The 15147-nt window shown below is 45.3% G+C and overlaps 1 protein-coding gene across 1 annotated transcript in view; it reads right to left on the bottom strand.

The window, feature by feature from the left end:
- Positions 1-14595, bottom strand: part of slit3 (slit homolog 3 (Drosophila)) — a 130920-nt gene extending 116325 nt beyond the window's left edge. Inside the window, exons 1-4 of the mRNA XM_084706883.1 lie at positions 13848-14595; positions 7885-7956; positions 5074-5145; positions 3198-3269 (exon numbers count right to left, since the gene is read on the bottom strand). Of these exons, the coding sequence (XP_084563009.1) occupies positions 3198-3269; positions 5074-5145; positions 7885-7956; positions 13848-14041 (410 nt within the window). The 5' untranslated portion in view covers positions 14042-14595. The remainder of the gene's footprint in view (positions 1-3197; positions 3270-5073; positions 5146-7884; positions 7957-13847) is intronic.
- Between the last annotated feature and the right edge of the window lie 552 nt (positions 14596-15147).

Raw genomic sequence — 15147 nt, 5'->3', positions numbered from 1 at the left:
GAAATGCTTGCGTTACACGTGGGTTTGATAAACATAGAGGTGAGACACAGCAACAAGGTTGCCAGTTTGGATATAAACGGGCCAAGAAAAAAAAGTTACAGTTTTATTAATTAATTCCTTCTGTCAGGAGAAACAGAGCAGAGATGGGGTTGTTTTTTTCTGTGTGCCTGCTATGTGTGTGTGTGTGTGTGTGCCTGGTAGATTGTATATGGATTTCCTTACTGGCAACGACACTGTCTTCTCTCTGTGAAACCAAACAATGCTATCTCTACGGAAAATTGTGACAATAGCATTCATAAACATGTATAAACATTTATGAAATCATCCCCTGCATTCCAAATACAACTCAATAATTCATACAGTTGTAAACTCATTCAATCAAACTGTTGTGTATTTACAGTGTGCGTGCATTGGACCCGTGCGTGTGCGCGTGCGCACGTACGTGTCTCCACCACAGCGGAGCTCCAAGGTCTTTGTAGCTTGTATTTATCTAAATATGTCTTTGGAGTAAATCACACAGTCGTCTGGCTGGGGGAAACTGGCTGAGCTAGGCCCTATTCTGGAAGACATTTGGCCGCGTCGCCCTCTGCGAGACATTAGTTTCTATGCAAACAATCAGAGAGAGCCTTGTGGTGGAGCTGGGCCTTGCGGCGGAGGGTCCTGTAGCGGAGCTGCGTGCCAGGACTCAGACCTCCGTTTGGGACATGTTGAATTATTAGCTAGATATCTGAGAGGCAGGGGGGGGGGGGGGGCTCTGGCCAGGCTGTACACAACCACATGAACTGTCAGACGGCATTACGATGTCTCTGAAAGAAGAACTGATACCAGCATGGAGAGAGAGAGAGAGAGAGACAGAGAGAGAGAGAGAGAGAGAGAGAGTCGAATATCATCACTCATACCTGGGCATGGTGACAGCGCATGGCATGAGGCCCTATAGTGAATCTGTATCGATCACAGACCCAAGTTTAAAATCACTAAATTACACACAAACCCAAACACTGCAGATTAGGCCGGGATAAGCCACTGGTGCAGCAACAGGCAGACAGGCAGACAAGCAGCCATGGGGAGATAAACTGTAGATGTGATGCGTGGGAGAGCTGTTTGTTTCTCACATATACAGAGTGCCGTGAAAAAAAAAAAAAAAAAGAAATCCGTCTGGAGCCAGGGTGATGAGAAAACAACTTGCCGATTCCCAACCCAAAGACCTGAGTAAGATTCCAGGGAGGTGAGGGGTTGTGAGTGTTTGTGTGTGTGGTGCTGACAGGGGCGGGGAGAGAGGGAGCGTGACCTCACAGCGGTCCAGGCCCTGAGGCATCCCTGACCCTCAACATTCAGGACTCAAACGCCACACCACAGCCTAGCCTCCGCCTGCACTGGGCCCCCGGGGGCCCAGGAGGAAGTCCCAGCAATATGCGGGGGCCTCAACACTGTCAATTATCATAAACGCGAACAGGCTTCAAGGCCACCTTCCGACTGGGTCTTCTCTGGCTCCACACTGGACAGACGGAGAGGGAGGAATGGAGGTCTGAAGGATACGAGAGTGGGGAGGAAGAGAGCGAGCGCGAGAGAGAGTAAAGTAGAGACAAACAACCTCCTTCAGAGGACCCCCTCAGACAAACCACTTCACTGTTTGAGCACCAACCTAGAAACGGTAACTCGAGAACAGTTTAAAAGTCTCTTCGACCATCAACTCATCCTTCACCTTTCTCTCCTCTCGCTCACCCATCAGGGCGGTAAGGTCACGGGTTTGAGCTCTCATAATCTAATCACAGTTTACCGTTACCCCTCCATCCATCCATCCCTCCATCCCCTGGCTTCCCCCCCTGAACCCCCAAGTTTCACCACAACCTTCCCTCTCCCCTAATCAAAATCCCCTAACAAAATATGGGCTTGTGGTTGAGCGTATCAGTATCTGCCGTTTCAGCCAGCCTCCCTTTCTCCCTCCATCTTTCTCATCTTTCATCTGCCCCGCCACTGTCTCCACAGCTGAAACGATTCATTCCTTTAAATGATGGCAATCTCACATTAATGACGTATAACCCCCCCCCCCTCTCTCTCCCTCTCCTCCTCCTCATCATTTGGACTTCCTTTTCTTAAAAGTCCAGTCCTCTTTCCCTCTGTTTGACTCCCAAGTAAAGCGGAGTGCTGGCTGGGAGAGCGACAGAAAGAGACTTGGGAGTTTAAACTCACATTGAATAACCTCGTCAGACCATGATGTCCTGTGTGTTACACTGCCAAAGACTCATTCGTCTAGGGGTCAGAATATTCCGGTCATTCATGTTCCACTAACATTAGAGAGCGTGACAAACTGACATGGGAAAGGTCACCTATCGTTCTCTGGACAGAGTTTATATAGGCCTATGAAAGTTCATAAAAAGCTGAAAACGGACCAGATAAAAACGATATACCTTTTTACAACTGTAGAAATCATCAGAGTATCACAGTTTTAGAATGGTCCATTTTCATTTTTAAGAATTTAAAATCTCTTGATAGAAATACAGTATATTTCACACTCAAACCTAATTTATTATTGAAAGATTTTACAGGGCTTCAGAAGTCCTCCGGCTACCTCTCTCTTGCCATCCCTTCTCTTGGACAGAAAGAACCAACGTAAACACTTGCAAGGGTCAAGGCCCGTTTCCTGTCCGGGGTCAAACCCGAGGCGGGTGCTGTTCCTGGGGGACCGCGGCCGTCCAGGAGAGGTGGACGCCGCCGCCGCCGGCGTGGTCCGGACGCTCCACTGAAACCACTCTGGTAAAATGGATCTTTGGGTGTAAAAAAATAAAAACTAGACACTGCACCAAGGCTAACCGCCCAGTCTCACACTTTCCACTTTCAGAGCGCAGCACAGAGCAGCGCCGCGCGACACCTGATGCCTGGCAGGGAGCCGCGACACAAATGAAACACACCCAACACCCGAGGGAGGAGAAAGGAAGAAACGAGGAGAGATGTCAGCTCTCTGACCGTCCGTTCACCTCATATTCAAACCCAATAAGAAGCTAAATATTATGTCAAACCACCCTCCAGACCAATGAAAGTGGACAAAGCCAGTGGGAAGTTGACAGCAGTGTTTTTTAAGTATCACATATCAAAGGGGAGAGAGAGAGAGAGAGAGAGAAAGACACAGAGAGAGAGAGACACAGAGAGAGAGAGAGAGAGAGAGAGAGAGAGAGGGAGGAGAGGAGGAGCACACTTACAGTCGGCCCAGTTTGGATGTGGTCTGGAAGAGCAGCTCTGGTAGAACCTGCAGCTTGTTCCTGTTCAGGCGCCTGGAGGAGACAGTACACACATTAGCATGCTCAGAACTACTGGAGTTCATTAAAGTGTCAAGGACTTTACGCACATTACAGTATATCAAATTGTGTACATACAATATAGGAGTAAGTATATTTGTTTAAGTGTGTACAAATGGATAGGGGATGTTGGTATTGGAATAGAACATACATATATATTGATTTAATAGTTTTGGTAATGTTTTCGATATTTCTATTTTATGATCACACTTACGGAATAAGCAAAGAGCAATTCACTGCACATTGTACTTGTAGGACTGAGACTATGACAAATAAACTTTGATTTAAGTCAAGTGCTAACCCACAAAACATCTGTGTCTTTCAGAGAGCAGATAAGCAACAAAGATAAACAACACACCCCATCCATCGTCAGATTCCTCCCCTGAAGTGGACATCTGGTCATTGTGGACCAGAAAGACAGTGACATGGGGTCAAGAGGTCGCAGCTGGGCAAAAACTTGTTTTGTGGTCGCTTCCCGCAGGGCAGGGCATAGGTTATCGAACACCCGTCTTTGAAAGCTACCATCAACTACATGAGACATCACAGGCTAGCCTTGTAGGAAGCTGGGATGGATGGGAGAGTTTGATCGCAATCCCCAAACCCCTCCTGTGAGGGATGAGGTGTGTGTGGGGGGGGGGGGGGAGGTGCAGAAGGTCACGGGGCAGAGGCTGAAGTATGTGGAGGAGGGAACGAGGAGTCATCCAAAAAGTAGCCGGCAGATCTTATCGCAGCGAGCAGCGGCCTCACACACAGCCGGAGATTGAGCTACAGGCCTCAGCCTCTGAACTCAGTCGACCTCGAGGACACACAATATGGAAGAACCCCCCCCCCCTCAACTGTCACTTTCCTTTATCCAACAAAAACATCTCTCTACTTTCTACCAACTCACTCTATCTACTGACTGACGGTGGCACCCATGCTTTGATGTAGTCAATGTTGCACTCCAGATACAAGGTCTCTCACTAACATAGATCAATCTGTAGCATGAGAGCTGTGAGTACTGAAGATCACCTTGCAACGGATAATCTTGTAAAGTTAAAAGGGTAGCAACAGAAATGGGTTTGAAAACAACAGTTGTGAGTCTTCTGTCTACAATCACAACATCTATCTTACCCCTTCACTCTCGCCAACCTGAACTTCCTCACCTCGGGTGTGTGTGTGTGTGTGTGTGTGTGTGTGAGTCTCACAAACACACACCCTCATCATGAATGAGGGCAACGGGGGTGTGAAATTCCTGGCTGGTGAAGAAGGTAAACGTCCCTGCAGAATAACATCCAGGTAAGGAGATCGTCTGGCGGGATGTGGAGACGGAAGTCAAAGCCCTGTGGCTGGGAAGGCATTTTTACCATGACTCCGACACACATTCTCTGGCTTGGCACCTTGAGATTTGGGTACAGCCAATGTGCAAAGAGCCCGGAGTAAAAGCACTCCAGTGCCCCGGGGTGTGGTGTAAACATCCTGGTGGCCCAGTCAGTCAAACATCTAGTCTAGTCAGTGATCTAGGAAATCAGAGATGATTTTCTTTCGAGGTGTGTTTTCTTGTTTGTTTTTGAGACTCATGCTCAGGGTGGATGAAGGGAGGAGTTGAAGCTGAGCCTGTGTGTGTCAAAGCCTTCTGCCTCCCTCATGAAGGTGTCTCTCTCTGTGTTTGTGAAAGGGTGTGTACAACACACAGGAGCAGGAAACAGGCCGAGCGGTAGGCTGACCCCTGATCAGTCTACTGACAGGTGAACACACACACACACACACACTTTCCTTGGAGTCATTTAGGGACACTTACAATCTCTCCAGTTTTTCGATGTCCTGGAAAGCTCCTCTCTCTATCACACTGATCTGGTTGTCCTCCAAATGCCTGACGGGGCGAAGGATGACAAGGAATGGTTATCTTCTCACACACACACACAATAATACAGTTTGGGAGACAACATTTTCAGATAAAACACCAGGACCATTTTATAACAGTTCAACAGCTTATAACATCACAATAGTTTTAAATCAGAACAAGTACTCTTGAATTTAGATGTTTTAAGATGAGACAACGTTAACATATCATGCAACCTGTTGTTAGATGTTACACTTCAATCTCATCACCCCTATTTTAGAAACAGAAATAAGATCTTGGCCGGATGTTTGAGGATTTGTAAAGCTTTCCAGATGGCGCTACAAAGGCAGGGCATGTCATGATTATGATGTGTTTAAATTTGTCTGAGAATTTCAAGAGTGACTTGTAAGAGTAATCCATGAACCAGAGAGAGAAAAAGCAAGTGGAAGTGGGAGAGAGAGAGCTAGAGAGAGCGAGAGAGGAGAGAACAAGAGAGAGGGGAGAAGAGAGAAGAGCGAGAGAGAGAGAGAGAGAGAGAGAGAGAGAGAGAGAGAGAGAGAGGAGAAGAGAGAAGAGCGAGAAAGGGGAGAAGAGAGAAGAGAGAAGAGCGAGAGAGAGAGAGAGAGAGAGAGAGAGAGAGAGAGAGAGAGAGAGAGAGAGAGAGAGAAGAGAGAAGAGCGAGAAAGGGGAGAAGAGAGAAGAGAGAAGAGCTAGAGAGAGCGAGAGAGGAGAGAACAAGAGAGAGGGGAGAAGAGAGAAGAGCGAGAGAGAGAGAAGAGCGAGAGAGAGAGAGAGAGAGAGAGAGAGAGAGAGAGAGAGAGAGAGAGAGAGAGGAGAAGAGAGAAGAGCGAGAAAGGGGAGAAGAGAGAAAAGAGAAGAGCGAGAGAGAGAGAGAGAGAGAGAGAGAGAGAGAGAGAGAGAGAGAGAGAGAGAGAGACAGAGAGAGAGTCTGTCTGTTTGTTTGTCTGAGGTTGAAACTCCAGCACTCGCTGTCTGAGGCCAGATAAGACAGGCCAGAGAGACATGTAGAAGTGCACAACAGAACATTCTATTCCTCTCATGTGGAATTCTGCCCTTTGGCAGAGATAGGAGCCTTGTTAATTGTTTTTTTTCTTTTTATCTTTTCTTTTTTTACGGCAAATGTTAAGATATACGAGTGCTCCTCTTACATTAATCATTGTTTTGGACATGCATGGGAAGAGACCACTGAGCTGGTCTGTAGGGGAGAAGCAAGGGCAGACTAGCCTTGTGTGTAAGAAGTATTATAAATAAAAGCACAATGTGTTTCATATTAATGTACATATTTTGATTGTTAAAAGCATATTATTTAGCCCGGTTATAACCTTTCTCCCTTTTGGTAAAAGGTCTATCGCAGTGGATCTGGTAACAATCTCAGGTTGAAAAATCTGCTTTATTTGCCCAAATTATGGACCTCATGCTGATTTATTTATTGAAGTTTATAAAATGTATTCAGAGCCAAACAGATGTGGTGTGTGTGTGTGTGTTATGGGCTAAAATTAATAGTTTTTTCATGTATGCTTTATATGTTTTACTATCCATATGGGACAAAAGCCAGCAACTAGGCTTGTTGGCTGACTCAGAACCAAACCCTTAACAGAGATAGTCCAGTATAGAGAATGGGATAAGGAATACAATACACTAAGAAACACCATTAGCCAAAATCTCTGAGCAGTTCATGGGCTTTCCCAGGGATACAAGTCTAACATTAATGGCTTAAGGACTCCAGGAGTCAGGCACACACAGTGTGTATGTGAGTGTGTGAGAGCCTGTGTATGTGTGAGCAGGAATGTGTGCGCACTACGTATGGCGTATGTACGTGTTCGCTATTACATAGAGAAAGCCCCAGGAGCTAATGGCCCTCAGAAGCAGCTTCTCTCCTGTCTGTCCTGCTCTACTCTCAAGACTCCCAGCACACGCTTCCCTGGGCCACGCTTCCCCAGCACAGGCTTCCCCAGGCCACGCTTCCCCAGGCCACGCTTCCCCAGGCCACGCTTCCCCAGGCCACGCTTCCCCAGGCCATGCTTCCCCAGGCCAGGCTTCCCCAGGCCACGCTTCCCCAGGCCACGCTTCCCCAGCACAGGCTTCCCCAGGCCATGCTTCCCCAGGCCATGCTTCCCCAGGCCACGCTTCCCCAGGCCAGGCTTCCCCAGGCCATGCTTCCCCAGGCCATGCCACATGCTGTCAAACTGGGGAAATGTCACTGCTGTTAATCATCAACCACATAAAACAGACAGGCCCCACCACACGTGGGACAGACGGCTATTACGGCTCCTCCAACGCCATCCTTCCAGGGTTATTTTGATCTCCGCACCACTCTTTTACAGGCTCTCATCGAGGAGGTAAACAGCACCAAGAGCTCAATGATTACAGTCATCAGCTCATTACACACACACACACTTGCTAACTCTCTCCACAGGCAGAAGAGGTTGAAGAGAGCTCATCAAGTGAACAGGACAGCTCCGACATCAGACCCTTCTCTGTGTAAATCATGATGCTCTCGTAGGGGAAGAAGCCTCGGTGTACTGGCAGTTATTAAAAAGGTAAAAGTACCAAGGCAACGATTTGTTGTAATCATACGAATTATTGTAAATGATGACATTTTTCTCTCAATGATCACTTGTTTTTTGTATTGGCTTATTTCAATTCCTTTAATTATTTTCTGTTATATGACAATATGTTAATAGTTTGCAAATGAAGTATTGGATTGTGGACAGAAGGACAGTGTGGTTAGTGTATGAGGAAACTTACAGAACACGCAGGTTCTTCAGGCCTGAAAAGTCCACTTTTGTTATCCTGGTGATGTTGTTCCGGTCCAAGTCCCTGAGAGGGGAGAGAGGGAGGGGAGGGGAGGGGAGGGGAGGGGAGGGAGGGAGGGAGGGAGGGAGGGAGGGAGGGAGGGAGGGAGGGAGGGAGGGAGGGAGGGAGGGAGGGAGGGAGGGAGGGAGGGAGGGAGGGAGGGAGGGAGGGAGGGAGGGAGGGAGGGAGGGAGGGAGGGAGGGAGGGAGGGAGGGAGGGAGGTTAGTATCTTTGCTGATCATCATATCTTCCTACGTTGTGCTACATTACATATACACTACATTATTCTCAGCTTTGAGATCCTTCTCCAGCTAGGTGAGAATAAATGACTCTACAGCTGAGGCAGTGTAGTCATTCTTTACTCGGTGTGTAATATTAACACCAAATATTTAATTTAGCTTGAGAACCTACATGTGTGGGGCAAGACAGATCGTGAGAAAGACCCACTCTCAACGTTCTGAAAACGAATACTGCTGCGTAGAAATAAAAACATATATATAAAACAAATTACAGGAGACATTTTAACTCGAGCCAAAAGCTTGTTGTTCCTAGATTGTTATTGAAATGTGTATACATTATAATATACATTTAGTCCTGACAAATACTTATAGAAGACTTATATCTTATGACTTACATGAGTACTGTTTATTGACCTTATGACACACTGGAAGTATTAAGAGAGGAAGTATGCTTTCTCTTTCAAGCAGTGCACACTTCCATTACTGCACATGCACAGGCAATAATGGACACACACACACACACACAACATCTAGCAACGGCGGGCTCAGCGTGTTTCTCATAACGTACACAAACATTTATAAATCTGATTTAAGGGCATATTGGATTTCAAAAGGCTTCCCTAGCCATCCACATAAAGACCTATAATAGGAGCCATATTGTGGCCTAGGAGAGGACACAAGCCTGCCTAACAGCTAGCCAGCCGTCTCCCCTTCACCTTCAACCCCCCCTCCCCTCTCTACTGCCACTCTCCCCAGTTCACTCTCTAACCCCCGGGCAATCCTACACATCCAACTCCCACTCCCAAACTCCCTTCTAATCCCCATCTTTCACCCCCCCCCCACAGTGAGATCCAGGGGGAACACGGCACACAATGGAACCAAATGAAATCAGCTCTTTAAAAACCAGGTGGGGGTAACAAAATCTACAAACAGCTTTTGTAGCACCCTGTTGCTGGTCATTGTTTGTTTTCATTTGTGCGCGGGATAAGGTGGCAATCCAAACAGCAGGTGTCCGAGGCTCACAATAGCTCCCAAACACCACCACCGCCGCCTCATCTCGCCCGAGGCCTGTAAACCAATGAACCGAGGAGTCTGGGTCCGGTGCTGACAGAGCACTTCACTTTACCTCGGCCTAAATCAGTCACAGGAGATCTTTATTGGTCAGGCACACCACATACAGGAATTGAGATTTATCTGCTGGAAATAAAATAGCACATACCCAAACTCGTTCCCCCCTTTCCCCCCCCCCTCCCCCCACACAAAAAAAAATCCTAATTCACATGAATGGCCATTCTTTCAAACTCTTGTTTTTTCTTTGAAACTTCACAATCCTGTTTCCTGCCATCATCTCCGCCGCCACGGTCTGTTCGGCTGCTCTGGTCTAATCGGCTGCTCTGGTCTTCGCAGGCAGACAGGTATGCTCCATTTTCTTTTCAAAGCTTCTGAACCATGTATGGAATCTTAATTGAGTTCTTCTACAGCATAGTGTCTCCGTTTCTTTGACATAAGATACTTTGTTTGTGGAAAACTCAGACCTTCTACTGGGGGCTAATCTTTTGAGTGGTACTACATTTTGTCTAAACTTGAAAATACATACATTTTATATAAGGGGTTTGGTGATGAATATAAAGTACAGTACAGTGGGCTACAGGGTGTACAGGCCAACTGTGTGCAGAAGACTATGGGGTGAATAGTAGATTATAGAGTGAACAAGGTGACCATAGGCTATATGGTGTCCAGTACGCCACAGGGTGTACAAAGCAGGAGGCTCATTACATTGATGGGACAATAACGATGTCTTCTATCCATGACGTCAATATTGACCATCGACCAAACAGAGACCCAGTCCACACTTCAGGGCTTGCATGGCTGATAGAGCTGGGGTGGAATCACTCTCTCATGCTTCCAAGCTCAGATGTCGCCCATAACACAAAGGAATTCCTTGTCTAATTGTAGATGTTAGGGGTTTTTCAAGCAGTAGAATGATCCCCACTAGTTACTGTACGCATGCCCACGTCATACTAAACATGCTGTGCTGAGCAGCAACACCAAGTAGTCGCAGTCGCAGAACTTCACTTTTTGGTTGGATGTCAAAGAAAGACATTTGGACAAACCTACACCGAGCTATAGCTATCATCTCGACTGATGTATATAAATAAAGTACACACACACACACTCTTTCTCGCTCTCTCCTTCATCCCGTTTGCTTGCCCTCTCCATTGGGCCTCGAGTCATATGAGACTGGGTGCTCCGCTGAGGCAATGTTTTTGGAAGGCTCTTATCACGAATATTGATGGTTTCCAGGGTGTAACATGGCCCATGGCTCTCTCTCCCTTCCCTACCACAACCCTCCCTTATTTTCCAGAACATCTGATCTCCTCATTCCTGTTGTTTTTACCCTTCTGGAAACATGGCTTGATATTGCCATGTCAAATTTGTTAGGTTTGTCATTCTACCAACCAACTACTAGTTTGAGATCAAATACTTGCTGTCTTCCTGATGTAAGCCAGGGAGGATAGATGACAACGTTCAAACATCACCATATCACTAGAAAGTGACAGCTGTTAGGTGGTCTTGGAGGGGGCAGTAATTCTGTTCTGACAGTGGTGAAAGGGATGGTGTAAAACTAGCTGACGACGAAGGTTTGTGAGGAGTCATGGTAACTGCTTCTGAACTAAATGAACCAGAGGTAGTGATCATACACACCGAACACAGGGAGAGGACTGAAATTATTATATTAGTTTATTATAAATGAATGTCCATTATTCTCAGAAAAGATATATTGCTCAGCCTGCAAAAACGAACGTTATCTCTGACCAGCCACTATTGCAGAGACCCTATGCTGTTTGGTGAAGCTCTCATTTAGTGCAGGATTAGCAGTCCAGGTGCTGTAGATGTATGTTGTTGTACTGTAACTGGTGAATGGAGTTTGGTGTGGCAGTAAAAACGGTGTGACTCTCACATTAACATCCTCATCCCTGTGAAAACAGGTAAGCAGCCTAACAAATTAGGGTGATTATGTTCCTGTCTACTTGTTTAGAAGTAATAACACAAGGGGCAGTTTTTCTAAAACGACATCACCAATACAGAAGGGAAAATACTTATCCTATACATAAGACCCATATACTGCTGTTCACACAATGATCTCGGAAACATTGGACAAGGAGCAGAAAGGAACAAAAACAGCCGAAAGCAAAAGATACAATATAATGCGATAGTAATAAAACATAAAAAGAAAAAAACACATGATATGCTCCTTTAGGAAACCCTGACCAAGTTACACACAATAAAGACCAATTGCTTAAACCACCGAAACCCCCAGAGCTTTGGTTTAGTCTGTGGGACCATTGTAAACTCCTGGGAAGCTTGTGGTCTACGGCACTCTGATGCTGGAGCTTTCATTCAAAAGCTAACAGTAGTTCTCAAGTGTTCCTGGTCTCCTAGGATCTCTATCTGACTAAACAACCCTCATTCTAGACACTAAAATAGTCCCAACTGGCCTAGTCTCGGGGACAGCTACCCTCCAGTTCATCCTGATGATGGTACCAGCCGGGTAGGGCTTCTGGAGGCCTTTCTTGTTTACTGGGTTGCTAGCTGCAACATGGTGTGTTTTTTTTTTTATGACCCTCAGCTTACATCAGCAGTGACAAAGGCAGAAAACCTGCGCAGCGTTCCCCATATTTGGTCACCAGGGATAAACACGGTGTCACTTCTCGCTAAACGGAGCGGGAGATGAGAATAGAAAGATCGTCCAGATTGGGGAGAAAGAGGAGCTTGGTGTTTTGCTTTGGTAACAGCAGAGCAACAACAGAATGCCAATGTGTGTCAACCTAAAATAACCTCTTGGTCCTCATGACTATCAAAGCCAGTCTTGCAAGACAGACCCTCTTGGACCAGTCACACAGACTTCTATGTCACTTCATTTTGAAATAACCCCATCCAAGGACATTTGTGACTTGGAGAACTTTCTTAGCAGCTTATGACAGCCTTTGCCTCTGGCCTTTGAATTACTGGCAGGGGTAAAGTACTTCCAAATAGCTTTCACCAGCTTTTTATTTTATTTTTATGGTGGACAGCAGATTGATTTCTCAAAAGACAGTGCCCCTTGGAAGCCTCTGTTAGGAGAGTGGAAGTGAGGTCAACTGGTCAACTAGTCTCCAGTGTTTACAAAACGACCCACTTATCCATACTGATAGGATTAAAGACCTAGTGAACTGTTCACCACTTACAGGATGAGTTTTAAAACAGGATTGGTATGTCTATCCTGCTTCAGCTGTGATTTGGGTTAGCGGGCTAAATGTCTAAAAAAATCTGGGAGACCAGTTTAGGTCACAATTATAGTCTCATAATGGAGTATGCATGCATAATTTCATCTTAATATGAAGGTGATTAGGGAAATTAATTAAGAAAAGGATGATGGTGGCAGGCATATCATTCCTTTTTCCTCCCACTCTCTCTAAAGAATTCTTTGGAACGCTATTGGTGGACTGTGGGTGCGGCTGTCAAGATTGTGCATCAGCCAATCAGCAGCAAGCTGATGTGAGCCAGGAGCAGACAGGAGTGTGGCACACCACCAGTAATCACATGCATTGTTCTAGAGGTGCAAAACTGAGCAGAGCTGTGAGGACTGCTTTGTACACTGGCCTTCTTCAGATACTGGCAGATGAAGGTGAATAACAGGCGGGGGGGGGGGGGGTAGATGTGGGGAAAGAAAGCAGGGAGACGAGGAAGGAAAGGAGTTAAAGGAAAGGAAAGTTAAAAACAGGAGAAGGTATACGTGCATGGAACATTACCAAGGGTCTTATCGAGGTGTGATTTTCTCAGTACAAAATAGCCGTACATTTATTTTTTTATGCGAAAGTTAGAAACCAGTTTATTAGAGGAAGCGTTTTCCAACAGTGAACTCATGGCACCAGGGCCCAGCATGGGATCTGAGCTCATCATTAGAGCCACAGTAACACTCCGGGGCGTTCTAGAGGCTGGGGCCTGGAATGAACTGCACCCCCAGAGAAGCCAGCATGCCTAGTTTTCCTCATAACACGCGCTTCTATGCACAGCCACTCTTGAGAACGAGTAGACACGTCTAGTATGAATATCTGATCCCCAGAAGAACTGACCCTAAATGTTGTGAAATTCACAAATTAAAAGATTTACCCACCGTACTTACCACCTACACCACACATGGAAACAACTGTTAACCCCATTGAGACACATTCCAAGTGATGTGCGTTTACAATGTCACAGTTATGACTAAACCACGTTGAGCCGCTTCAGGAACCAGATCATTGTAGTCATTATTGCAACACTGTATAGCGTACTGGAGCTCAGGACTCGTGTTAAGATCAGTCCAAAAGCCACATCCACAAATGATGCTTGAAAGTCTTGTTGAATGAATTATTTAGCAGGTTTGTGTGGTAGCCTCAATTTTAACGAGTACTCTAATCAAGCGACGAGCACTTTTGATTGAAGGATTGGTTAGCGTTTAGGTCAGAGGTTGCCACGCTTGCTCGCTCAAGAAAGTAAGACAGGTGGTACTTGTTGAGCGGTTTCATCAGCATAAAAAAGTATTTTTTTTAAGTAAGCCTATTCCATTCACCACATAAATCGTTATCTTTGGAAAATAGCAACGGCAACCATGCAGAAAAATAACGGTGCGTGTCGCAGTAGGTTACTTACAAACGCTCGGTATTCCTTGGTATTCCTTTTGGCACGGTCCTAAAGCCTTGACCTTGGCAATCCACATGTGAACCAGAACAACTGCACTTATGTGGGCACCCGTCCACAGGAGAAATACACAGGAACAACCCGAACATTAGAGTCCAAATTGGCCAATGATTCGCCGTCTTCTTTTCTTGTTCAGTCGGTCCCATGATATCCACTGAGCCGATACACAGCCTTAGAACTAACAAATCAATGGCCAAAAAGTTCAATATTCTCTGAGGACAAATCCCCCAAATTAACAGGTATTAATACAACAATAACACGTTCATAAAGTATGTTACAATTCACATGGATAAACCGGGTGATTAAAGTTTTTCGATGTTGGCCAACTCCTCAAGAAAATCGATCCCAAGTTGCGCTCATTCGAAGTCTCGTTCGTGTTCAGCTGTTTTCTAATAATTTTGTTCTACACAAAGGAGACAGCGAAATATTAATAACGAGTATAAATGTAATCTTAATGGTAAATTCCTTTCTAAAATTTAATAATCCAAAAAGTCGTAAGGAACTTTGTATAAACTCTTTGGAAACTCCAAAAAGTCCACACCAATTTAAAAAAAAATCCTGTAAAATAAAAGTTGTTTGCTAGAGGTGAAAAAGTTGGTAAAATATACTAATTCCTCAGATTTAGTTAAAACTCCACTGCATGAGCATCTTTCTGCCCCATTCCATCGGTACAGATTCGACACTCAAGAAAACGTAACCACCAAACTTCTGCGGAGCGCGTGTAGGCTGGAGTCTGAGAGAGAATGTCATACCTACATCTCCAACCCCCAAATTCCCTTAACATCAGATTCCTACTGGTTCTTTCCCTGCTGATGTCACCAAAGACTAAAATCCCAGTACTTTTGATGGACCTCATCTACGACTGAGAAAACGAATTAGTTTAAGATTTTTCCCTCAATATGACTGAATTGGTAATGAAACATTCAATTCACATAAAAAATTGTGCATCCAAATGTAAGTGTCAGTTTATAAAAATGTAAAATAATCCAAAGTAATTATAAGGTAAGATCATAAAAAAAACTAAAAGTTTAAGTTTACGTATTTACATACACTCACCACATCTCTTCTCTTAGGACCCATATCTCCTATATTGTAATTGCACTGCCCTCTACTGGTCATAAAGAAAGTATCGTTGAAATACTTCTCTCTCAAACGATATTCAACATAAGTTATTTTGCACTGAAGGAATAGGGCATAGGTAGATCTCCATTATATAGTATAACTGTGTCTGGGATGAAACCCAGGTTACTTG

Source organism: Hypomesus nipponensis, chromosome 1 (genome assembly GCF_054491055.1).
Source record: "Hypomesus nipponensis isolate SF chromosome 1, ASM5449105v1, whole genome shotgun sequence".
Classification (NCBI taxonomy): Eukaryota; Metazoa; Chordata; class Actinopteri; order Osmeriformes; family Osmeridae; genus Hypomesus; species Hypomesus nipponensis.
The sequence above is the reverse complement of the archived record's forward strand: the minus strand, read 5'-3'. Positions and strand labels throughout refer to the sequence as shown.